This window comes from Lipotes vexillifer, unplaced genomic scaffold (assembly GCF_000442215.2).
Source record: "Lipotes vexillifer unplaced genomic scaffold, Lipotes_vexillifer_v1.1 scaffold412, whole genome shotgun sequence".
Classification (NCBI taxonomy): Eukaryota; Metazoa; Chordata; class Mammalia; order Artiodactyla; family Lipotidae; genus Lipotes; species Lipotes vexillifer.
This window is the reverse complement of record NW_006798464.1, coordinates 2,087,643-2,104,552: the sequence shown is the minus strand read 5'-3', so window position 1 is coordinate 2,104,552 and position 16,910 is coordinate 2,087,643. Positions and strand designations below refer to the sequence as shown.

Genomic DNA, 16,910 nt, shown 5'->3' with positions numbered 1-16,910 from the left:
CTTTCCCTAAAAATAGGCTCTGTGGGGCAGCAATGGTTTAAAGATGAGGGGGGGCACCTTGGAGCTCTTTTGTCCTGACAGTGCCTGGGGTAACAGGTGCCATATAGAACCTGTAGCCCCAGGCCCAGGAGAGCTAGGCCCAAGGAGACTTGCTCTGACACTCATATGAGAGTAGGAAATCAGATAGTTACTTACCTTCCCCTGGATATTAGTGCAGAATATTCCAGAATCTGGGGAAGGCTGGCCAGCTGTTTTCCTAGACGCCTAAAAATGTAGCATTATCTTGGTGAATTTTCCAAGGTCCAGGTTTGACCCACAGCTTTGGTATGTCAGAAACCTGATTCTGTCAGCACACCCCGAACAAATCTAATCTGTTATTAGGGGCAGACGCGCTCACCAGACTCACAGGACTGCTGTATAAACCAGAGCGCAGATTTATTAGTTCATAATGAAAAAATAAGTGTCCCTAAAAGTGAAATATTCCAGATCCTTATTCTTTTCCTATAGAAGACCTAACCTAGTCAAAGCCTGCATGGTAAACATAACCATAACAAGAGGAATCAGCTCCGAGGCTTCCAAATGGTGTTTTCATAAGCTCTCTTAGGCAGAGGGTATAGAACTTGTGAAGGCTTGGCTCTCCAGGCCCCTGGAGGGAGGGCCTGTGGCCTCTCCTCTCAGCTCTGGGGCTGAGGAGTCCACTGAGAAGGTCTTTAGGTGAAGACATACCTAACAGCCTCAGCTGAATGTCTCCCGCAGCCTCTACTTTGAAGTTAACTTCAGTCTGGAGTGGCTCTCTCTGCCGTGAACAGGCCCCAGCATTTTCTTTGCCATTGTGGCTGAACAGCCCCCTCTCATGGCCACCACTTTTCCTTTCGACGTGATAATACATTAGCTCAGTACTGCAGGTCTGGAGCCATTCTGACTCCTTAAGGAGTGTGCCCACTGCAGCTCCGACCCGTTCTGTTGGTTTAATCTTCAGACAGCCGCCTTTCTTTTATTGCCCAGTTCTTGGAGGTGCCTCACTGCATCTTTTGCTTTGATTTTGTAGTAGTTTTTATTTTCATTTGGCTAGTTGGTGTGGATTTCCTAAAGGGGGCATTTTAACACTGACAAGAGAGAGGATGAGGAGGAACCTGCATTGCTTTCCTGTTGTAACTGCGGAGCACAACTCTACAGTCAGGAGCTCTGAAGCCTTTGTTTTCTACGGCATCTTTGAAATAGGTCTTTGCAGGCTGTCCCTTGACCTCCTCCTTCCCCGCTGTCAGGGGACAAATCACACCTGAGAACCAGCCCTGGCTCAGAGCAGCAGGTCCTGGGGAATCTGTTCCAGGCTCCTCAATCTTTGGAAAGGGAAGAGGGAGCCGCTTAAGTGGGGCCCGGGGGAGTGAGGCAAGCTGTGCTGGGCTGGTTTGAATCGCAGCCTCACTGGCACTCCCCGGAGACACACGGTCCTGAGGCTCAGCTGTTGTGTCTGCTCCGACCTCCGCGGCTCCTAGGGTAGAGCAGTTATGTTCAGCAAGTCTAGACAAAGTGCACTGAGAGTCTGTGGCTTGGGGAGCAGGACCCAAGGGGCCTCTGCATCCTAGCCCAGCCTGGCCGCACCTTCTGTGACTCCTTGTATGTGAACTGTCTCCAGGGAACTGACTGCCACGTGCTCGCTTGATAAGCCGCGTTAGTGTTCCTTCTCTCATCCATCCCTTCCTCATCCTCTTACCTATCCTCTAGAATTTAAAAATACATAGATCTCCATTTTCTTCAGAGAATGTGAAACCAAACAGTGAGCTCCCTCTTGGAGCAAGAAAATATAAAATGGAAAATATGCATCTCCCTTTAAGTAGTTTGTACAGCAAACTACTTGTTCTGAACTATGTTATAAATGGAGAATGCAGAGATGGGAACCTGTCTGCTGTCGAAGCAGACTGAGGTGAACAAAGCTAAAATTTGATTTAACCTGAGGGCAAGTATATCTTTTTCACGTTCAGTGTAAAAAAGATGTGGACTTTCTTGCCCTGTTTATGTTTGAAGACAAAGACATCTGTGTTACAGCCTTGACCTGTTAGGATTCGGCCAATTGCTTGAGGTCATGGGACATGTTTTTGAAGACATAATATTACTTCATGAACTCCGTTCCTGTTATTTTCAGTTAAGGTGTAAACAACATCGTCGGCGTGTTCTTTCCTTTTCTCTTCTTTTATTTGTTCTCCGCAAAACTATAAAAAGCCAGAACTGCTTGGGAGGTTTTGAGATGGCTGCTGTGATTCATTATCTCCCATTTGCGAAACAGTTCATAAGACAAATTATAGAGAAACTACAGTGCTTCTGACAGTTTCCAAAAAGTAAACACAGCGCACAGTGATGATGTCTCCACGTCCTCTCTCGCCAGCCGTAAGCCCCTGTCTCTCCTGACCTTCTGGCAGGCCTTCACCATGGAATGTTTCAAACCTGCATTAACATTCTGGACTTCAGCCACTTCCATCTTCCCCCAGATGTCATTAAGGCTGTCAGCACCATTGATGTGCACGAGAAGGAGGGGCATCTCTGGCCCAGGGTGGCCATCTTCTCGTCGGCAGCGCCCGGAGTCCTCCACGGGACCAGGCTCAGCAGTCTGAAGGTGGTGGATCTGGAATCACAGAAGACCACGTACAGCTCAGGTACCGCAGCCCCTTGCTGGCTCCTCCCAGCCCCACCCAGCCACTCTGGACACCGAATCCAACCCTGTGTGCCAGCTGCTGGGGAAATGAGATGAGTGAGAGGCAAGGCCAGGCCTCGGGGGCCCCTGTTCTGGGGCTGGGGAAGGCAGTCCCAGGACTGGCACCCAACCAGCCGGGTGGACCGTGTGAGATGAGAAGGTGGCGGGACGTGGTTCGCTCGGCCGGGGGCTGGTGGGGAGCTGCCCAGAGGAAGGGGCTTGGACCAGCCAACGGCGCCAAACCGCTGGACCCATCTGACTGCAGCCACTTTTCTCCTCTCACCCCGCCGTCCAGGTGTCAGTGACGACGAGTTGCTGAGTAGCCTGCAGGTCCTGGACACAGACACCTTTGCCTTCTGCTGCACCTCGGGCCGCCTGGGGCTTGTCGACACCCGCCAGAAGTGGACCCCGTCAGAGAACCTCAGGCCCAGCTCTGGGTCCACTGGAGGGAGGTGGTGTGCAGAAGCTGGCCGGGGCCCTGGGCCCAGCATTGCCAGCCTTGGCTCGGACGGACAGCTCTGCCTTCTTGACCCCCGGGATCTCTGCCAGCCGGTGAGCTTGGTCCAGTGCCCAGTGTCCACGCCTAGCCCTGACCCAGAGCTGCTGCGAGTGACTTGGGCTCCAGGCCTGGACAACTGCTTGGCCATTTCAGGTACTGCTGAGAGGATTTTGTGTCTGTCACTTGATCTCTCTCTTCCAGGGACTCTTGGGTGCTCAGGAAGGAGCCTGTAGTCCCGTAGTAAATCTGGCCCCAGAAGTTAAAGTTGCTCACAGAAAAGCTCCAGATTAGCTCTCCAGTTTCTTTAGTGTTGGCCCTTCCACATCCTGGCTACCAGACTTCCCCACGTTGGTAGCAGGCCTTTCCTGTCACAGCAGGAATTCAGTTCTGAGATTGGTGGAGAGGCTGCGGATGGTAAGACACTAGGACAGCCACGGGCTGCACCAGGGAGAGGCGATAGGGTCTCAGCGGTGCCGCTCAGTCTACTCGCTTTAGAACTACAGCAAGCTAGCTAGGTCAGCAGGCTCCTAGGTCTGGCCCGGCAGTATCTAGTTGAATGAGGGTGTGTAATGAGGTATCTGAAAGCCAATGGAAGGATCCTCTGATGGGGGGAGAGGTTGAAAGAATAGTTGAGAGGGCAGGAGAGGGTCATTGGTCATGGCAGGATCCAGAAAGAGCAGAAGAGCAGAACCAGGCTTGGGTAGTTCTCTCTAAAGGCTTCTCTTTCCCCCATCAAGTAGGAGACAAGGCCATCTGCTGAGAGGGACTCACATGTGGAGGGATTAGAATCGGGGGCAAGTGGAAGAGGTTTGAAAAGTCTCTAAAGCCTCCGTTTATTGGGGAAAATAATAGTACCTACTTCATACAGTTGTGAGGTTTAAAAGAGAGAATTCAAGGTTAGCCTTGGGCCTGGCACGTGATAGATAGACAACAGATGCTTATTGTTATATGCTCCGTGGAGTCATCAGCCGCCAACATTGACGGCAGATGTTACATGCCCTTCAGTTGGCCTTTAATTTTATTTATTTATTTTTTTGGCTGCACCGCGCAGCTTGTGGGATCTTAGTTCCCCGACCAGGGATAGAACCCGCGCCCTCAGCAGTGAAAGCGCAGAGTCCAAACCACTGTACCGCCAAGGAATTCCCTCAGTTGGCCTTTAAGTATCTTGTGGCTATTTGATTCCTCATCCTCTAGCCTGGTTTGGTTCCGTAGAGCATTCAGAGATTCAGCGTCAATGCTCGCTTTTCTTGTTCTTCCTCAGGTTTTGATGGGACGGTCCAGGTCTATGATGTCATGTCTTGGGATGGAATAGGGCGCCAAGTAGAACCTCTCTTCACTCACAAAGGTCACATCTTCCTAGACGGCAATGGGATGGACACTGCTCCACTGGTCACCACCCACACCTGGCACCCCTGCAAACCGAGGACTTTGTTGTCCGCAGCAAGTGATGCCTCTCTGCACGTATGGGACTGGGTGGACCTCCATGCTGTGTAGCAAGGATATTGATTCAGGATTCAAATGACCACAGAGCCCTGTTACCAGCTGAGTGGCCGTGGGCAAGTTAACCAGCCTCTCAGTCCCAGTTTCTTTATTTGTAGAATGAGACTGGTAATAACTACCTGGCAGGACTGTTGGGAAAGTTAGAAGTAACATATTTAAAAGTAACTGGTAAGGGGACTTCCCTGGTGGCACAGTGGTTAAGACACCGCACTCCCAATGCAGGGGGCCCGGGTTCGATCCCTGGTCAGGGAACTAGATCCCACATGCATGCTGCACCTAAGAGTTCGCATGCCACAACTAAGGAGCCCGCCTGCCGCAACTAAGGAGCCCGCCTGCTGCAACTAAGGAGCCCATGTGCTGCAACTAAGGCTCATGTGAGCCACAACTAAGGAGCCCACCTGCTGCAACTAAGACCCAGCACAACCAAATAAATAATTTTAAAAAATAATAATAACTGGTAGGATGCATGGCACAATAAAGATTTGGTAGCTACTCTTAGATCTGGGAGTCCCATTTCCCCCAAGTGTAAAATGGCAGTGTTTTACCCCTGTCTGCATTCACAATATCATGGAATCTGAAGAGCCAACGAATATAAACAGGTTTTGTGAACTTTTCTACAGAAGTGAAAATATATAGTGACAGATAATCATGATAAAAGTCAGCCCCAGTAGCAATTAAGGAAATAGCAATTAAAATAAGATTATGCCATTTTTATCTACTAAATTGCCAAATTTTAAAACATTTTTGCCTTGAACAGCTGATAGAGGTTACATGGTACACAATTCAGAAGGTACAGAGGAGCAGCTTAGTTTATCCCAGTTGTAATGATGTACCATTGTTCAGTTGAACCATAATTTATATATCCAGGCTTCTGTTATGTGGCAATTAAAATTTTCTAATCCTTTTAAATTACAAGTAGTGTGTACAACTTTTGTGTCTATGAACAATATGTCTGTAGAATACATTTCTAAGAATAAAACTGATAAGGCAGAGGATGTGAGCATTTTCAACTTTATAAATACTGTCAAAGTGCCCTCCATAGAGATTGTGTGACTTTATGACGGCAACGATGATGATCAGTCTGATTCTCTTACCTCACCACCACTCTCCTTAGTGGCTTTTTGATCTTTTCCAGTCTGATAAATGAAAAATCATTATTTGTACTTTTAGTCTGCATTTCTCTTATGTGTGAAGTTGAGACTCTTCACATATTTAAAAGTTTGGGGGCAGCTGTTTTTAAAGGTGGTAAGCCAGGGTGGGGAGCTAGGCATTCTCATCAGTACCATCTGCAGCTGGCGTTCAGGCAGACTGGCCACCCTCCTCTCGGGCGGTTCTCACTGGAACACGGCCTTCAGGGTGATGCTTTCCAGCCCCTGCCCCCCAGGGGAGTAGGCCCAAAAGACATTTCTTTTTGGTGGCCTGTAGCAAATATGAAAGTGTACCTGCATGTGATTCCTCACTGTCACATTTGTTAAAGGATTTTCAGCAATTTTCTTGTTGAAATTATGTGATTACTAGTCAGTTTGGGCTCTGATATTTTTTAAAAATAGCTTTATTGAGATATAATTCACATACCATACAATTCAACCATTTAAAATGTACAATTTAATGGGTTTTGGTATACTACTTTATTAGTTTTTAAAGATTATGGTAAAATATATCTAACAATTTGCCATTTTCCCCATTTTTAAGTGTACAACTCAGTGGCATTAATTACATTCACAATGTTGCATGACCAGCACCACTATTTCCAAAACTTTTCATCACCCTAAACAAACTGACTGTTGTGGGCTCTGGTTTTTTGGCTTTCAGTTGGGCCTACTTGGTGTATTCTTCAGCTGGGCTCCTATACCAAAATGCCACAGACTGGGGTCTTAAACAACAGAGATTTACTTCTCACAGTTCTGGAGGCTGGGAAGTCCAATATCAAGGTGCTGGCTAGGTGGGTTTCATCCTGAGGCCTCTTCTCTTGGCTTGTAGGTGGCCACCATCTTGCTGTGTACTCACATGACCTCTTCTCTGTGCTCATGCAGAGAAAGCTCTGGTCTCTGTTCCTCTTCTTATGACACCAGTCCTTTCAGGTTAGAGCCTCACCCTTATGACATCACTTAACCTTAATTACCTCTTAAAAGCTCTATCTCCAAATACAGTTACATTGGGGGTTTGGGGGGTGGGAGGGGGTATAATTTAGCCCATAGAATTTAGGAATTATTCTGAAGTAAGAAAAACCTAATTTTCCAATGAAATGATTTTTTAAAATTAATTTAACAAATGTAATGAATGAGCATTACATTTTTTTTTTTTTTTTTTTTGCTGTATGCGGGCCGCTCACTATTGTGGCCTCTCCCATTGCGGAGCACAGGCTCCGGACGCGCAGGCTCAGTGGCCATGGCTCACGGGCCCAGCCGTTCTGCGGCATGTGGGATCTTCCCGTACCAGGGCACGAACCCGTGTCTCCTGCATCAGCAGGCGGATTCTCAACCACTGCGCCACCAGGGAAGCCCGAGCATTACATTTTGGAGAGATGTAATTAAACAATTTCAGACTCAAGATGTGATCCTTCTTACCATTGTCTGGAGTCTTCTTTATAATCCTTTTCTTCCTCTCCATCGCCCCATGAGAACTGATTCTATAGATTCATTTCCAGAAAAAGGTAATTTCTTCTTTGCTGTGCGCCATTTCGGCTTAAGCTTCACAGGAACGCTCTGCTTTCAGATAGAAGAGGAAACCTATATGACAAATCAGGGATTTTTTTTTTTTCAAGAGAGTTGGATTACCAGCATAGCACTGGCTAAACTATATTATTTCACCAAGTAAAAGAGATGAATAATTTAGAAAATAGTAGAATTGATACATGAATTGAAAAGCTGCTTTTCTAGACTTCGCTGGTGGTGCAGTGGTTAAGAATCCGCCTGCCGATGATGCAGGGGATGCGGGTTCGAGCCCTAGTCCGGGAAGATCCCATATGCTGTTGGAGCAACTAAGCCCGTGAGCCACAACTACTGAAGCCCACGTTCTAGAGCCCGTGCTCTGCAGCAAGAGAAGCCACCACAATGAGAAGCCCACAAGCAGCAACAAAGAGTAGCCCCCGCTCGCCACAACTAGAGAAAGCCCATGCGCAGCAACAAAGACCCAACGCAGCCAAATTAAAAAAATAAATAAATAAAAACTTTAAAAAAATAAAAGAAGAAAAGCTACTTTTCTGAAAAATACTGATACATCAGTCAGTCATGGTCCAGCCAGGAAGACTGAATCCACACCAGATAATTCAGTGGAGGGAATTTCATTATGTGGTATCTGAAAGAGGATGCAAGGGAAGGTGAGGCCCTAAAGGAGGTGGTGGGTGTGTTGCCCAGAGCCCAGGAATGGGGCCTCGCAGTGGGAACTGAGCACAATGATCTTGCCTGGCAGTGGCTGGGGCCGTGGCAGGATCTGAGACTGCAAACAGCTAGACTACAGGAAGTACAGAGAAAGAAGTCCCCAGGCTTCTCTCCTTCCGCCCTCCAACATCCTGCCTGTGCCATGGACCAAACCTGGCATGAGCTTGTCAGCAAGGGAGCCTGGGAAATGCAGCAAGCAGGGTACGGGCCTGGTATGGATCTGAGGACAAACAGGCAAATGACTGGCACCACAGCCAAACCTCCTCAAGCAAGAAAAAGGAATAAAATGAATAAAGAAAATAGAACAAGGATATCACAACAAATCTAGAGAACAAGAATTATAAGAGAATATAGTGTGCACAATATTAATTTGAAAATCTCAAGATAAACAGTTAATTTTCTTGAAAATATACATTGATTTTTATAAATTTCTTTTTTTAGTAGAAAATCTGAATTATCCAATAAGAAAGAAAAAAACTACTCAAAAGAATATTGGGGGGGACAATTTTGTAAATAATTTTTTTTCAAACTTTGAAAGAACAAAATTCCCATGCTATAGAGACTATTTCACATAAAAAAATATAAAAACTCATTTTATGAAGGTACTGTAATCCTAGTAACAAAACTTGGCCAAGAAACTATGCTCAAACACAACACCACACTCTCTCAAGCTCAGGTTTTCACACTAGACAGTGGCCTCAACACTATACTCCACAACAGTCCTTTTATAACCAATATTTTTTTTTTCCAATGGGGAGAAATGTACTCATTTTAATGGAATTCCAAAAGATAGTATAATTTTAAATAAAATAGCCTAACAGGCATAGGTTATTAGAAACAGACACAAGCTACAAAAAGACTAGAAAGAAAGGATACACAAATAGCTTTTAATGTATTGGAAATAAACGGCTTCATTCTGGGTTTTTTTTGTTATGATTACAAACCAGAAACATTTTTATTGTTTATTCTCCATAGACACACTATATTAAGATTTTGGTGAAAACACTTTTTTTTGTGTGTGTGTTACGCGGGCCTCTCACTGTTGTGGCCTCTCCCGCTGCAGAGCACAGGCTCCGGACGCGCAGGCCCAGCAGCCATGGCTCACGGGCCCAGCAACTCCGCGGCATGTGGGATCTTCCCGGACCGGGGCACAAACCCGTGTCCGCTGCATCGGCAGGCGGACTCTCAACCACTGCGCCACCAGGGAAGCCCAAAAACACTTTTTTTTTTAACATCTTTATTGGAGTATAACTGCTTTACAATGGTGTGTTAGTTTCTGTTTTATTCACAAAATGAATCAGCTATACATATATATATATATATATATATATATATATATATATATATGACCCTCCCTATCCCACCCCTCTAGGTGGTCACAAAGCACCGAGTTGATCTCCCTGTGCTATGTGGCTGCTTCCCACTAGCTATCAGTTTTACATTTGGTAGTGTATATATGTCCATGCCACTCTCTCACTTCATCCCAGCTTACCCTTCCCCCTCCCCATGTCCTCAAGTCCATTCTCTAGTATGTCTGCGTCTTTATTCCTGTCCTGCCCCTAGGTTCTTCATGACCCTTTTTTTTTTTTTTTTTAGATTCCATATATATGTGTTAGCATATGGTATTTGTTTTTCTCTTTCTGACTTACTTCAATCTGTATGACAGACTCTTGGTCCATCCACCTCACTACAAATAACTCAATTTCGTTTATTTTTATGACTGAGTTATATTCCATTGTATATATGTGCCACATCTTCTTTATCCATTCATCCCGTCAATGGACACTTAGATTGCTTCCATGTCCTGGCTATTGTAAATAGAGCTGCAATGAACATTGTGGTACATGACTCTTTTTGAATTATGGTTTTCTCAGGGTATATGCCCAGTAGTGGGATTGCTGGGTTGTATGGTATATAACCAATATTTTAAACACCCCTTTACTATCCTGAAATAAAATTTTACAGGGCATATTGATTGTTTACAAACCTAATATCAAAATCACTATAAAATATAAGGGAATAAAATACAAAAGATTCCATATTTCAATATAAATGCTCATTCTTTCACACAATGAGGTAATCAGATGCTTGCATGTATGTAGTAAAATCATCAAGAGCAGGACAGCCATGATTATACACCCAGACTGGTGTGCTGCATTTGTGACTAACACCCAAGAGTCAAGAACATGATTTTTCTGAATTGGTGAACAACTCTTTGGAAAGTTCTAAACAAAAGAAAGTACTTGTTTTCTCTAGTTTTACTCAGTAGTTGAGTTTCTGGGAAATTCAGGTGTATTAAAGCTGTGCAAAACTTTCCTTGTGTATTTGTAAAAAGTTAGGTTCAGAAAAATGGTACAGATGAACTGGTTTGCAGGGCAGAAATTGAGACAGAGAACAAACGTATGGACACCAAGCAGAGAAAGCGGCAGGGGGTGGGGGTGGTGTGACGAATTGGGCAATTGGGATTGACATGTATACACTGATGTGCATAAAACTGATGACTAATAAGAACCTGCTGTATAAAAATAAAATAAAATAAAATATTAAAAAACAGAGGAAAAAAAGTTAGGCTCTAGGCACACATAATTGTAAAAAGGTTTTCCCCTACATCAGTGGTTCTCAAACTGTAATATGCATAAGAATCACCTAGGGGACTGGTTAAAACACAAACTGCTGGGCTCCATTCCCAGAGTTTCTGATCGGGGGGTGACGTGACGAATTGGGCAATTGGGATTGACATGTATACACTGATGTGCATAAAACTGATGACTAATAAGAACCTGCTGTATAAAAATAAAATAAAATAAAATATTAAAAAACAGAGGAAAAAAAGTTAGGCTCTAGGCACACATAATTGTAAAAAGGTTTTCCCCTACATCAGTGGTTCTCAAACTGTAATATGCATAAGAATCACCTAGGGGACTGGTTAAAACACAAACTGCTGGGCTCCATTCCCAGAGTTTCTGATCAGTAGGAATGTTATCCAGGGTGTTGTGAGAGAAGCAGACCAATAGGAGTTATTTCACACACACACACACACACACACACACACACACACACAGTACCTGTGGGAGCTGGGCCCACAGTCTCTGTAAGGCTGCTGTCTTCCCGTCCATCTGCTGCTGGAGCTTGGGGCCCACAGGGCAGGCAGGAAGGGGAGGGCAAGGACCAGCTGGAACCTGTCAACTCTCGCTGTCTCCAGTCTTGATGCAGGTCACCTGCACGATTCATCACTGAGCTAAACACGCCCCCGGCCTAGGGGTGGGAGAAGCTTAAGGAAGGTCACGGGAAGGTGGAGCAGCTGCAGGCAAATAATCCACATTGACCGGTGAGTCACAGCTGCACCTGCCCCATCGCCCGAGCGTAAAACCAGAACGGCTGCAGCTTCCCTTCCACCCACCACATCTCACTCAGAAACGTCTCTCGTGGCCCACTCTACCCGGAAACACATAGGGGAGTGAATTCTGGAGCATGTGTTCCGCCCAGCCAAGTCACCACATTAAAAAGCCACCTCAAGTTTGAGGGTGGGGCTGGAGAATTTGCACTTCAGATGAGCTCCCGGTGATGCCCACGCTGCAAGTCTGTGGACCAGGCTGAGGATCACCGCCCTCCAAGGATGCCCGGCAGGACCCTCGTGCAGGACTGCTTCCACAATTGCATTGCATCTACGTGGCCCCCGTCACCGCACACCAGGTGTGTCCCCAATTTTTATGACAAGCACAAATCCCCACCTCCAACTGCCAGAATGCTTCTTTGAGAACGGACATATTCCACAGGGAGGAACTCCTGGGGTTCTCTCAGCAATTCTAGGAAGATGCCCCAGAGAACCCCTTAAGGGACCGAAAGAAAATAAGTGATTCACGTTGACATCAGCACAGGATCCACTCTGGCAGTGGGACAGAAGACTTAGCAGCATGGACGGCAGAGAAAGTTTAGGAACTGTTTTGGCCTCACAAAAGCTCAACGATACAAGAGAGACCAAGCAGCTATTTAGAGAGGATGAAAGAGGAGCAAGCAAGAAACCCTGCAAATAGCAACGTAGAGAAGGTGAGTAATTCGATTTGGGGCAGCTCTTGCATATGTGTGCTCAGGAGGATGTGTTCCAGAACAGAATGTATCAAGGTGAGAAGGGCGTCACCAGGCCAGAGGAGGAGGCATGTTGAGGCGTGTCCAGGGGAGCAAGGGATACTTTTAAAGGCTCTTTAGGGCCTCAGCCCAGGCCCTTCTCTGGAACTGCCTCCCACTCTTCCAGGTCCTCTGAAAGTGTGAGTCAGCCACCCCCGCCCGGCCACAGCGGCTTGGCCCAGGGAGGGACGTGTGACCCAGGGACCCAAATCCTTTCACTAGGATGAGCCAATCTGAACTTCGCTCAGAGAATTTGAACTACATAACACAGAACTCCAGTTCACCAGGGAGAGTGGAGTCAGGGCCAGGGTCGGCTCCGCGTGGGCGGGGCTGGGTTTCTGGGGAGCAGGAACAAGGGTCTGTGGAAGAGGCCACACCTCGGAGACTGAGACACCTGTGGAGAAAGGCAGAGGTGAGAAAGAAACTGGCAGGCTGAGACAGGGAGACAGAGAGAGCACAGCACAGTTTGAATGAATGAAGGAAACATGAATCGCCCCTCCCACACGTGATCTCCGTGACTGGTTATTGTGAACGAGTCGAATCACTGGAGGTTAGGGAGGGAAGCAGGTGTTCCCACAGCCGTGGGAGAAGGAGGTGATGCTATAGGTTCTAATTCTCTCAACTAGCATTTACTGAGCATTGCTGTGCATTGAACACCATGCTGGATGCTGGGATAGGAGATACAGAGATATAGAAATATAGTCCCACTGGTGGGGGATTTGGGGGGAACACCCATAGAGGGAAGGGGTCGTGTGTTCTAGGAGCACAGAGGGCTGAGTATCCGCCTCCGCTTGGCTAGAGACCAGCTGTGATCAGGGAAGGTGATACTTGGGTTGCATCTTTCCTTCTGGCCAAGGAGAGGGTAGGGTGTTCCAGGCAGAGGAAACAGCAAAGGAAAGGACAGAAGTGGGAAAAGGAATAGCCCCAGGCTGAGGAGCAAAGGAAGTTGGAACTGCAGCTGAGAAAATGGGCCGTAGCTGGTCAGCATTGGCCCTGCGTGCTGTGCCCAGGCGCTGAGCTGGGAGTCCCTCAAGGATTCAGAGTGAGAGGGCAGGTGGCCGCGGCCATGGCCTGGAAGAGGGGGTGTAGGCCTCCTCCAGGCAGGAAGAGCGAGGGCACGTGATACAGCGCTCACACCTGCGGCAGCCTGCCTGTATAGCTCATCTGCTTTTCTGGATTCATTTCAGTGTAGCCAGCCAATGAGTGGTTTAGATCTTCTCTGCCCAGTGCCACCCTTAGACTTGGGCAAAATGGATGCCATGAACTAAGCCAGACCCAAAAGGACAAATATGTGATTCCACTTACATGGGGAACCTAAAATAGGCCAGTTCATAGAGACAGAAAACAGAATGGTGGTTGCCAGGTGCTGGGGGAGGTGGGCATGGGGAGTTCCTGTTTAATGGGTACAGAGTTTCAGTTTGGGATGATAAAAAAGCTCTGGATAATGGTGATAGTTGCACAAAAAAGCTCTTGGATAATGGTGATAGTTGCACAAAAGTGCAACTGTACTTAATGCCCCTGAATTGCACACTTAAAAATGGTTAAAAGGGTAAATTTTACGTTATGTTTATTTTACCACAGTTTTTAAAAAGTGGTTGCCAGGGCTCCATGCTTTAGAAGGCCTGGCCCCCCTCCAGCCCTCCTCTGGCTGCGCCTTTGTCCTATGGGCTTTCAGCATTCAAGCACCTCACAGGCCTGAGAGAGGCTGCCCTTCCCTAATGGGCTATGGAAGGGAGTCCACAGACTAACTTTGACCATACACAATCATTCCTTATGTACTGACCTCACAGCCCAACCCCATATACACTATAGCTACCAACAGTTTGCACGGTTGGGAGTCAGACAGCTCAGGGCCCAAGTCCCAGCTCTGTGTTCAGTTTACCCCTCTGTAAAATGGGCCTAATCATAGTAGCACCTCATGAAGTGGCTGAAATGGGTAAATGAGTCCCTGCAATAAGGTGGTTAGAGGCCTGACACACAAGAAATGTCAGAAAACTTGGCTCCTACTAGAATATTCACTCTGCGTTCTTGACTGGAGGACTGATTATAGCTGTGTTGAAGAGAAGTGAAGGGAGAAGGTCATGTTCTCTGAGGGTGGTGCAAAGTTATCCAAGCAGGCGAGTGGGAGCCCCCTGCCCTGGGCTGAGTCAGCTGGGAGGCCTGGGTCATGCTCACCAGACAGTGGTGTCTGCAAGTCCCATGTGGCTTATTATACTCTTTGGAGACATCAGTCTCACACAAGTCTCTGCCCTGGGGCTTAGAGTCTCATAATAAATTTGATTAAAATGTCTCTCCCTTTGACCATTCCACTCACAGGATTCACTTAGAATTCATTTATTTGATGGGTTAATATTTTGCATCAGCTTTGGCTAAGCAGGATCAGTGCCCTGAGACCCAACTCCGGTGTTTCTTGCTATCTGTAAATGAGAATAAGGACAGGTATTTTTGCTATGAGTTTCTTCGATAAAAATTTGGCAATGTATAATTTGTGTCACCTACTGCAACTTTTATAATAAGTGAATTTCATGCATCCCCAGTTATAACTTTTATTGTTTTTTTCTTGAGGGCTTTTCAAGTAAATAGCTTCCAAAAGCCACCCTGCTAGTCTGGTTCAGATACTTTAAAGCCATAATTATGTGTTTGAATTGAGTTAAAAATAAGAGCCTCCAGAGCTTAGCTCATGCCGAGCACAGTGGCAGGCAAAAAGGTAAATCAAAACACTTTTGAGCAAGAGAATGGATGGCTACAGTTTCAAATAAAAAATTAGGACACTGTAAAAATCATCATATTACATTTGGTTCACTGGGAAACATCTCCACGCGACTACTAACCCACACTTGACTCACTGTTGTAAGTACTCCACGTAGGAGTACTAACAGCAAACGTTACTTAAAGCAACATGTCACATTGCTCTAAGGATGGCAAAATACATACAAAATATCTACAATCTCCAGCTCAACTTTCCCTTATTTTGCTAAGGGGAAAAACACATGTGAGATGAAATTGTATAGATATTATATTTGAATCTTCTGGATCATTTCAAAGTATGATGGCAAATTTTCTAAAAGGAAATCTGGTTACTTCCAAAGTATTTTTATAATTCAGAGCTACACTAGGTTTTAGTATGATGAATTTCCACCTGAGTGAAGACTTTCTCATTGAAAAGAGTGAAATTATTGAAAATATTCCATATCAGATTTATTTCCTGGCTATACAAAAAACTCTAAGCTCAGATTTCTGGGATACCTTTGTTGTTGTTGTTTGTTTGGCCATGCTGCACAGCTTGCAGGATCTTAGTTCCCCAACCAGGGACTGAACCCATGCCCCCTGCGGTGGCAGCGTGGAGTCCTAACCACTGGACCACCAGGGAACTCCCAGGGATACCTGGAAAAACCATCTTCCACAACAGGCTCTTTGAAAAGTCTCCTTGATGGCAGCAGATTGACATGCTTTGAAGGGATGTCAATCCCTTTTTGGAAAGGAGATACTGGGCAGAGTCACCTCTGGTGGATAAGGGAGGTGATCAGGCTAGACAATAAGCAAACTGTCTTTTCCGTCGGTGTTTATCAAGCCTTCCCCACGTGTATCTCTGTGTGCTGGAGATACACGGACACGAGGATTTCTAAGGTGGCTTGAAGACAGTTCTTAAAGGAAAACCCAAAGGATGTCTTCAACAATGGCAACAACATATAAAGTCCACAGTGCATCAAAATGACTACTTTTGACAGATACTTAGATAAGTTCTTTTATGTTTTTTTAAAGAAAGACTAATTACTTCATAATCATACTTTATAAATCTACTTAGATAAAATTGTACTATGTGTAGATTGTGCTTTGTTTTATAATTGATGGGTTTCTGGAAAGTTGTGGGAAAATACTTTAAAATCAAACACACAAGGAAATTATTTTAAGAGGGAAAAACTGTGTTCCATTTATTTCCAAGCACCATTTGCTGTGTATGTCAGAGGCCCTCCAGGGACTCTGCTCCCAGAGAGATGCCCAAATCTCCAGAACCTGTTGACCTGCACTTGGCCTCCCCTGTAGGACCTGGACACCTGAGCACAGACGGGAACTAGTGAGTGAGCTTGTCAGAGGCAGGTGTTTTTTTTCTTGCGTTATGCGGGCCTCTCACTGTTGTGGCCTCTCCCATTTGCGGAGCACAGGCTCCGGACGCGCAGGCTCAGCGGCCATGGCTCACGGGCCCAGCCGCTCCGCGGCATGTGGGATCCTCCCGAAACGGGGCACGAACCCGCGTCTCCTGCATCGGCAGGCGGACTCTCAAGCACTGCGCCACCAGGGAAGCCCCAGGAGTCTTCTTAATCAATGCCATGGTTCCTAGTTATTGCTCTGGACATAATTACAAACAGAAAAGACTTTACCCACTTTATTACCCTGGTTCATGATCTTCTAGACCCAGTCTCACATTTTTAGGATACGGTATGAGCTTTAAAGCTCTGCAGCAGCCCTGCTGGCAGTTTGGAGTAATTCAACCATGCAAAAATTCTACTTCGGTTGAATCATGAAATCGCTAGTTTTATAGACCAAAAATGTCATTCTCCCATGGTTCAACCTAATATGTTGGAGGGAGAGTAGGGTATGGTTTAGAAAGTCAACCTTTAGCATTGATCTTTCCTCCTCTTCCCTCCTCCAAATAACCCAATAGAATGCTTTCCTCTCGAGTAACTCCATGTAAATCTAAGACAGGGGATGTAGGGAA

At 46.1% G+C, this 16,910-nt stretch overlaps 1 protein-coding gene across 1 annotated transcript in view; it reads left to right on the top strand.

Moving 5' to 3' along the window:
* WDR73 (WD repeat domain 73) overlaps window positions 1-4,682 on the top strand; it is a 12,162-nt gene extending 7,480 nt beyond the window's left edge. The window contains exons 6-8 of the mRNA XM_007470573.1: window positions 2,487-2,651; window positions 2,985-3,341; window positions 4,450-4,682. Of these exons, the coding sequence (XP_007470635.1) occupies window positions 2,487-2,651; window positions 2,985-3,341; window positions 4,450-4,682 (755 nt within the window). The remainder of the gene's footprint in view (window positions 1-2,486; window positions 2,652-2,984; window positions 3,342-4,449) is intronic.
* Window positions 4,683-16,910: the final 12,228 nt, after the last annotated feature.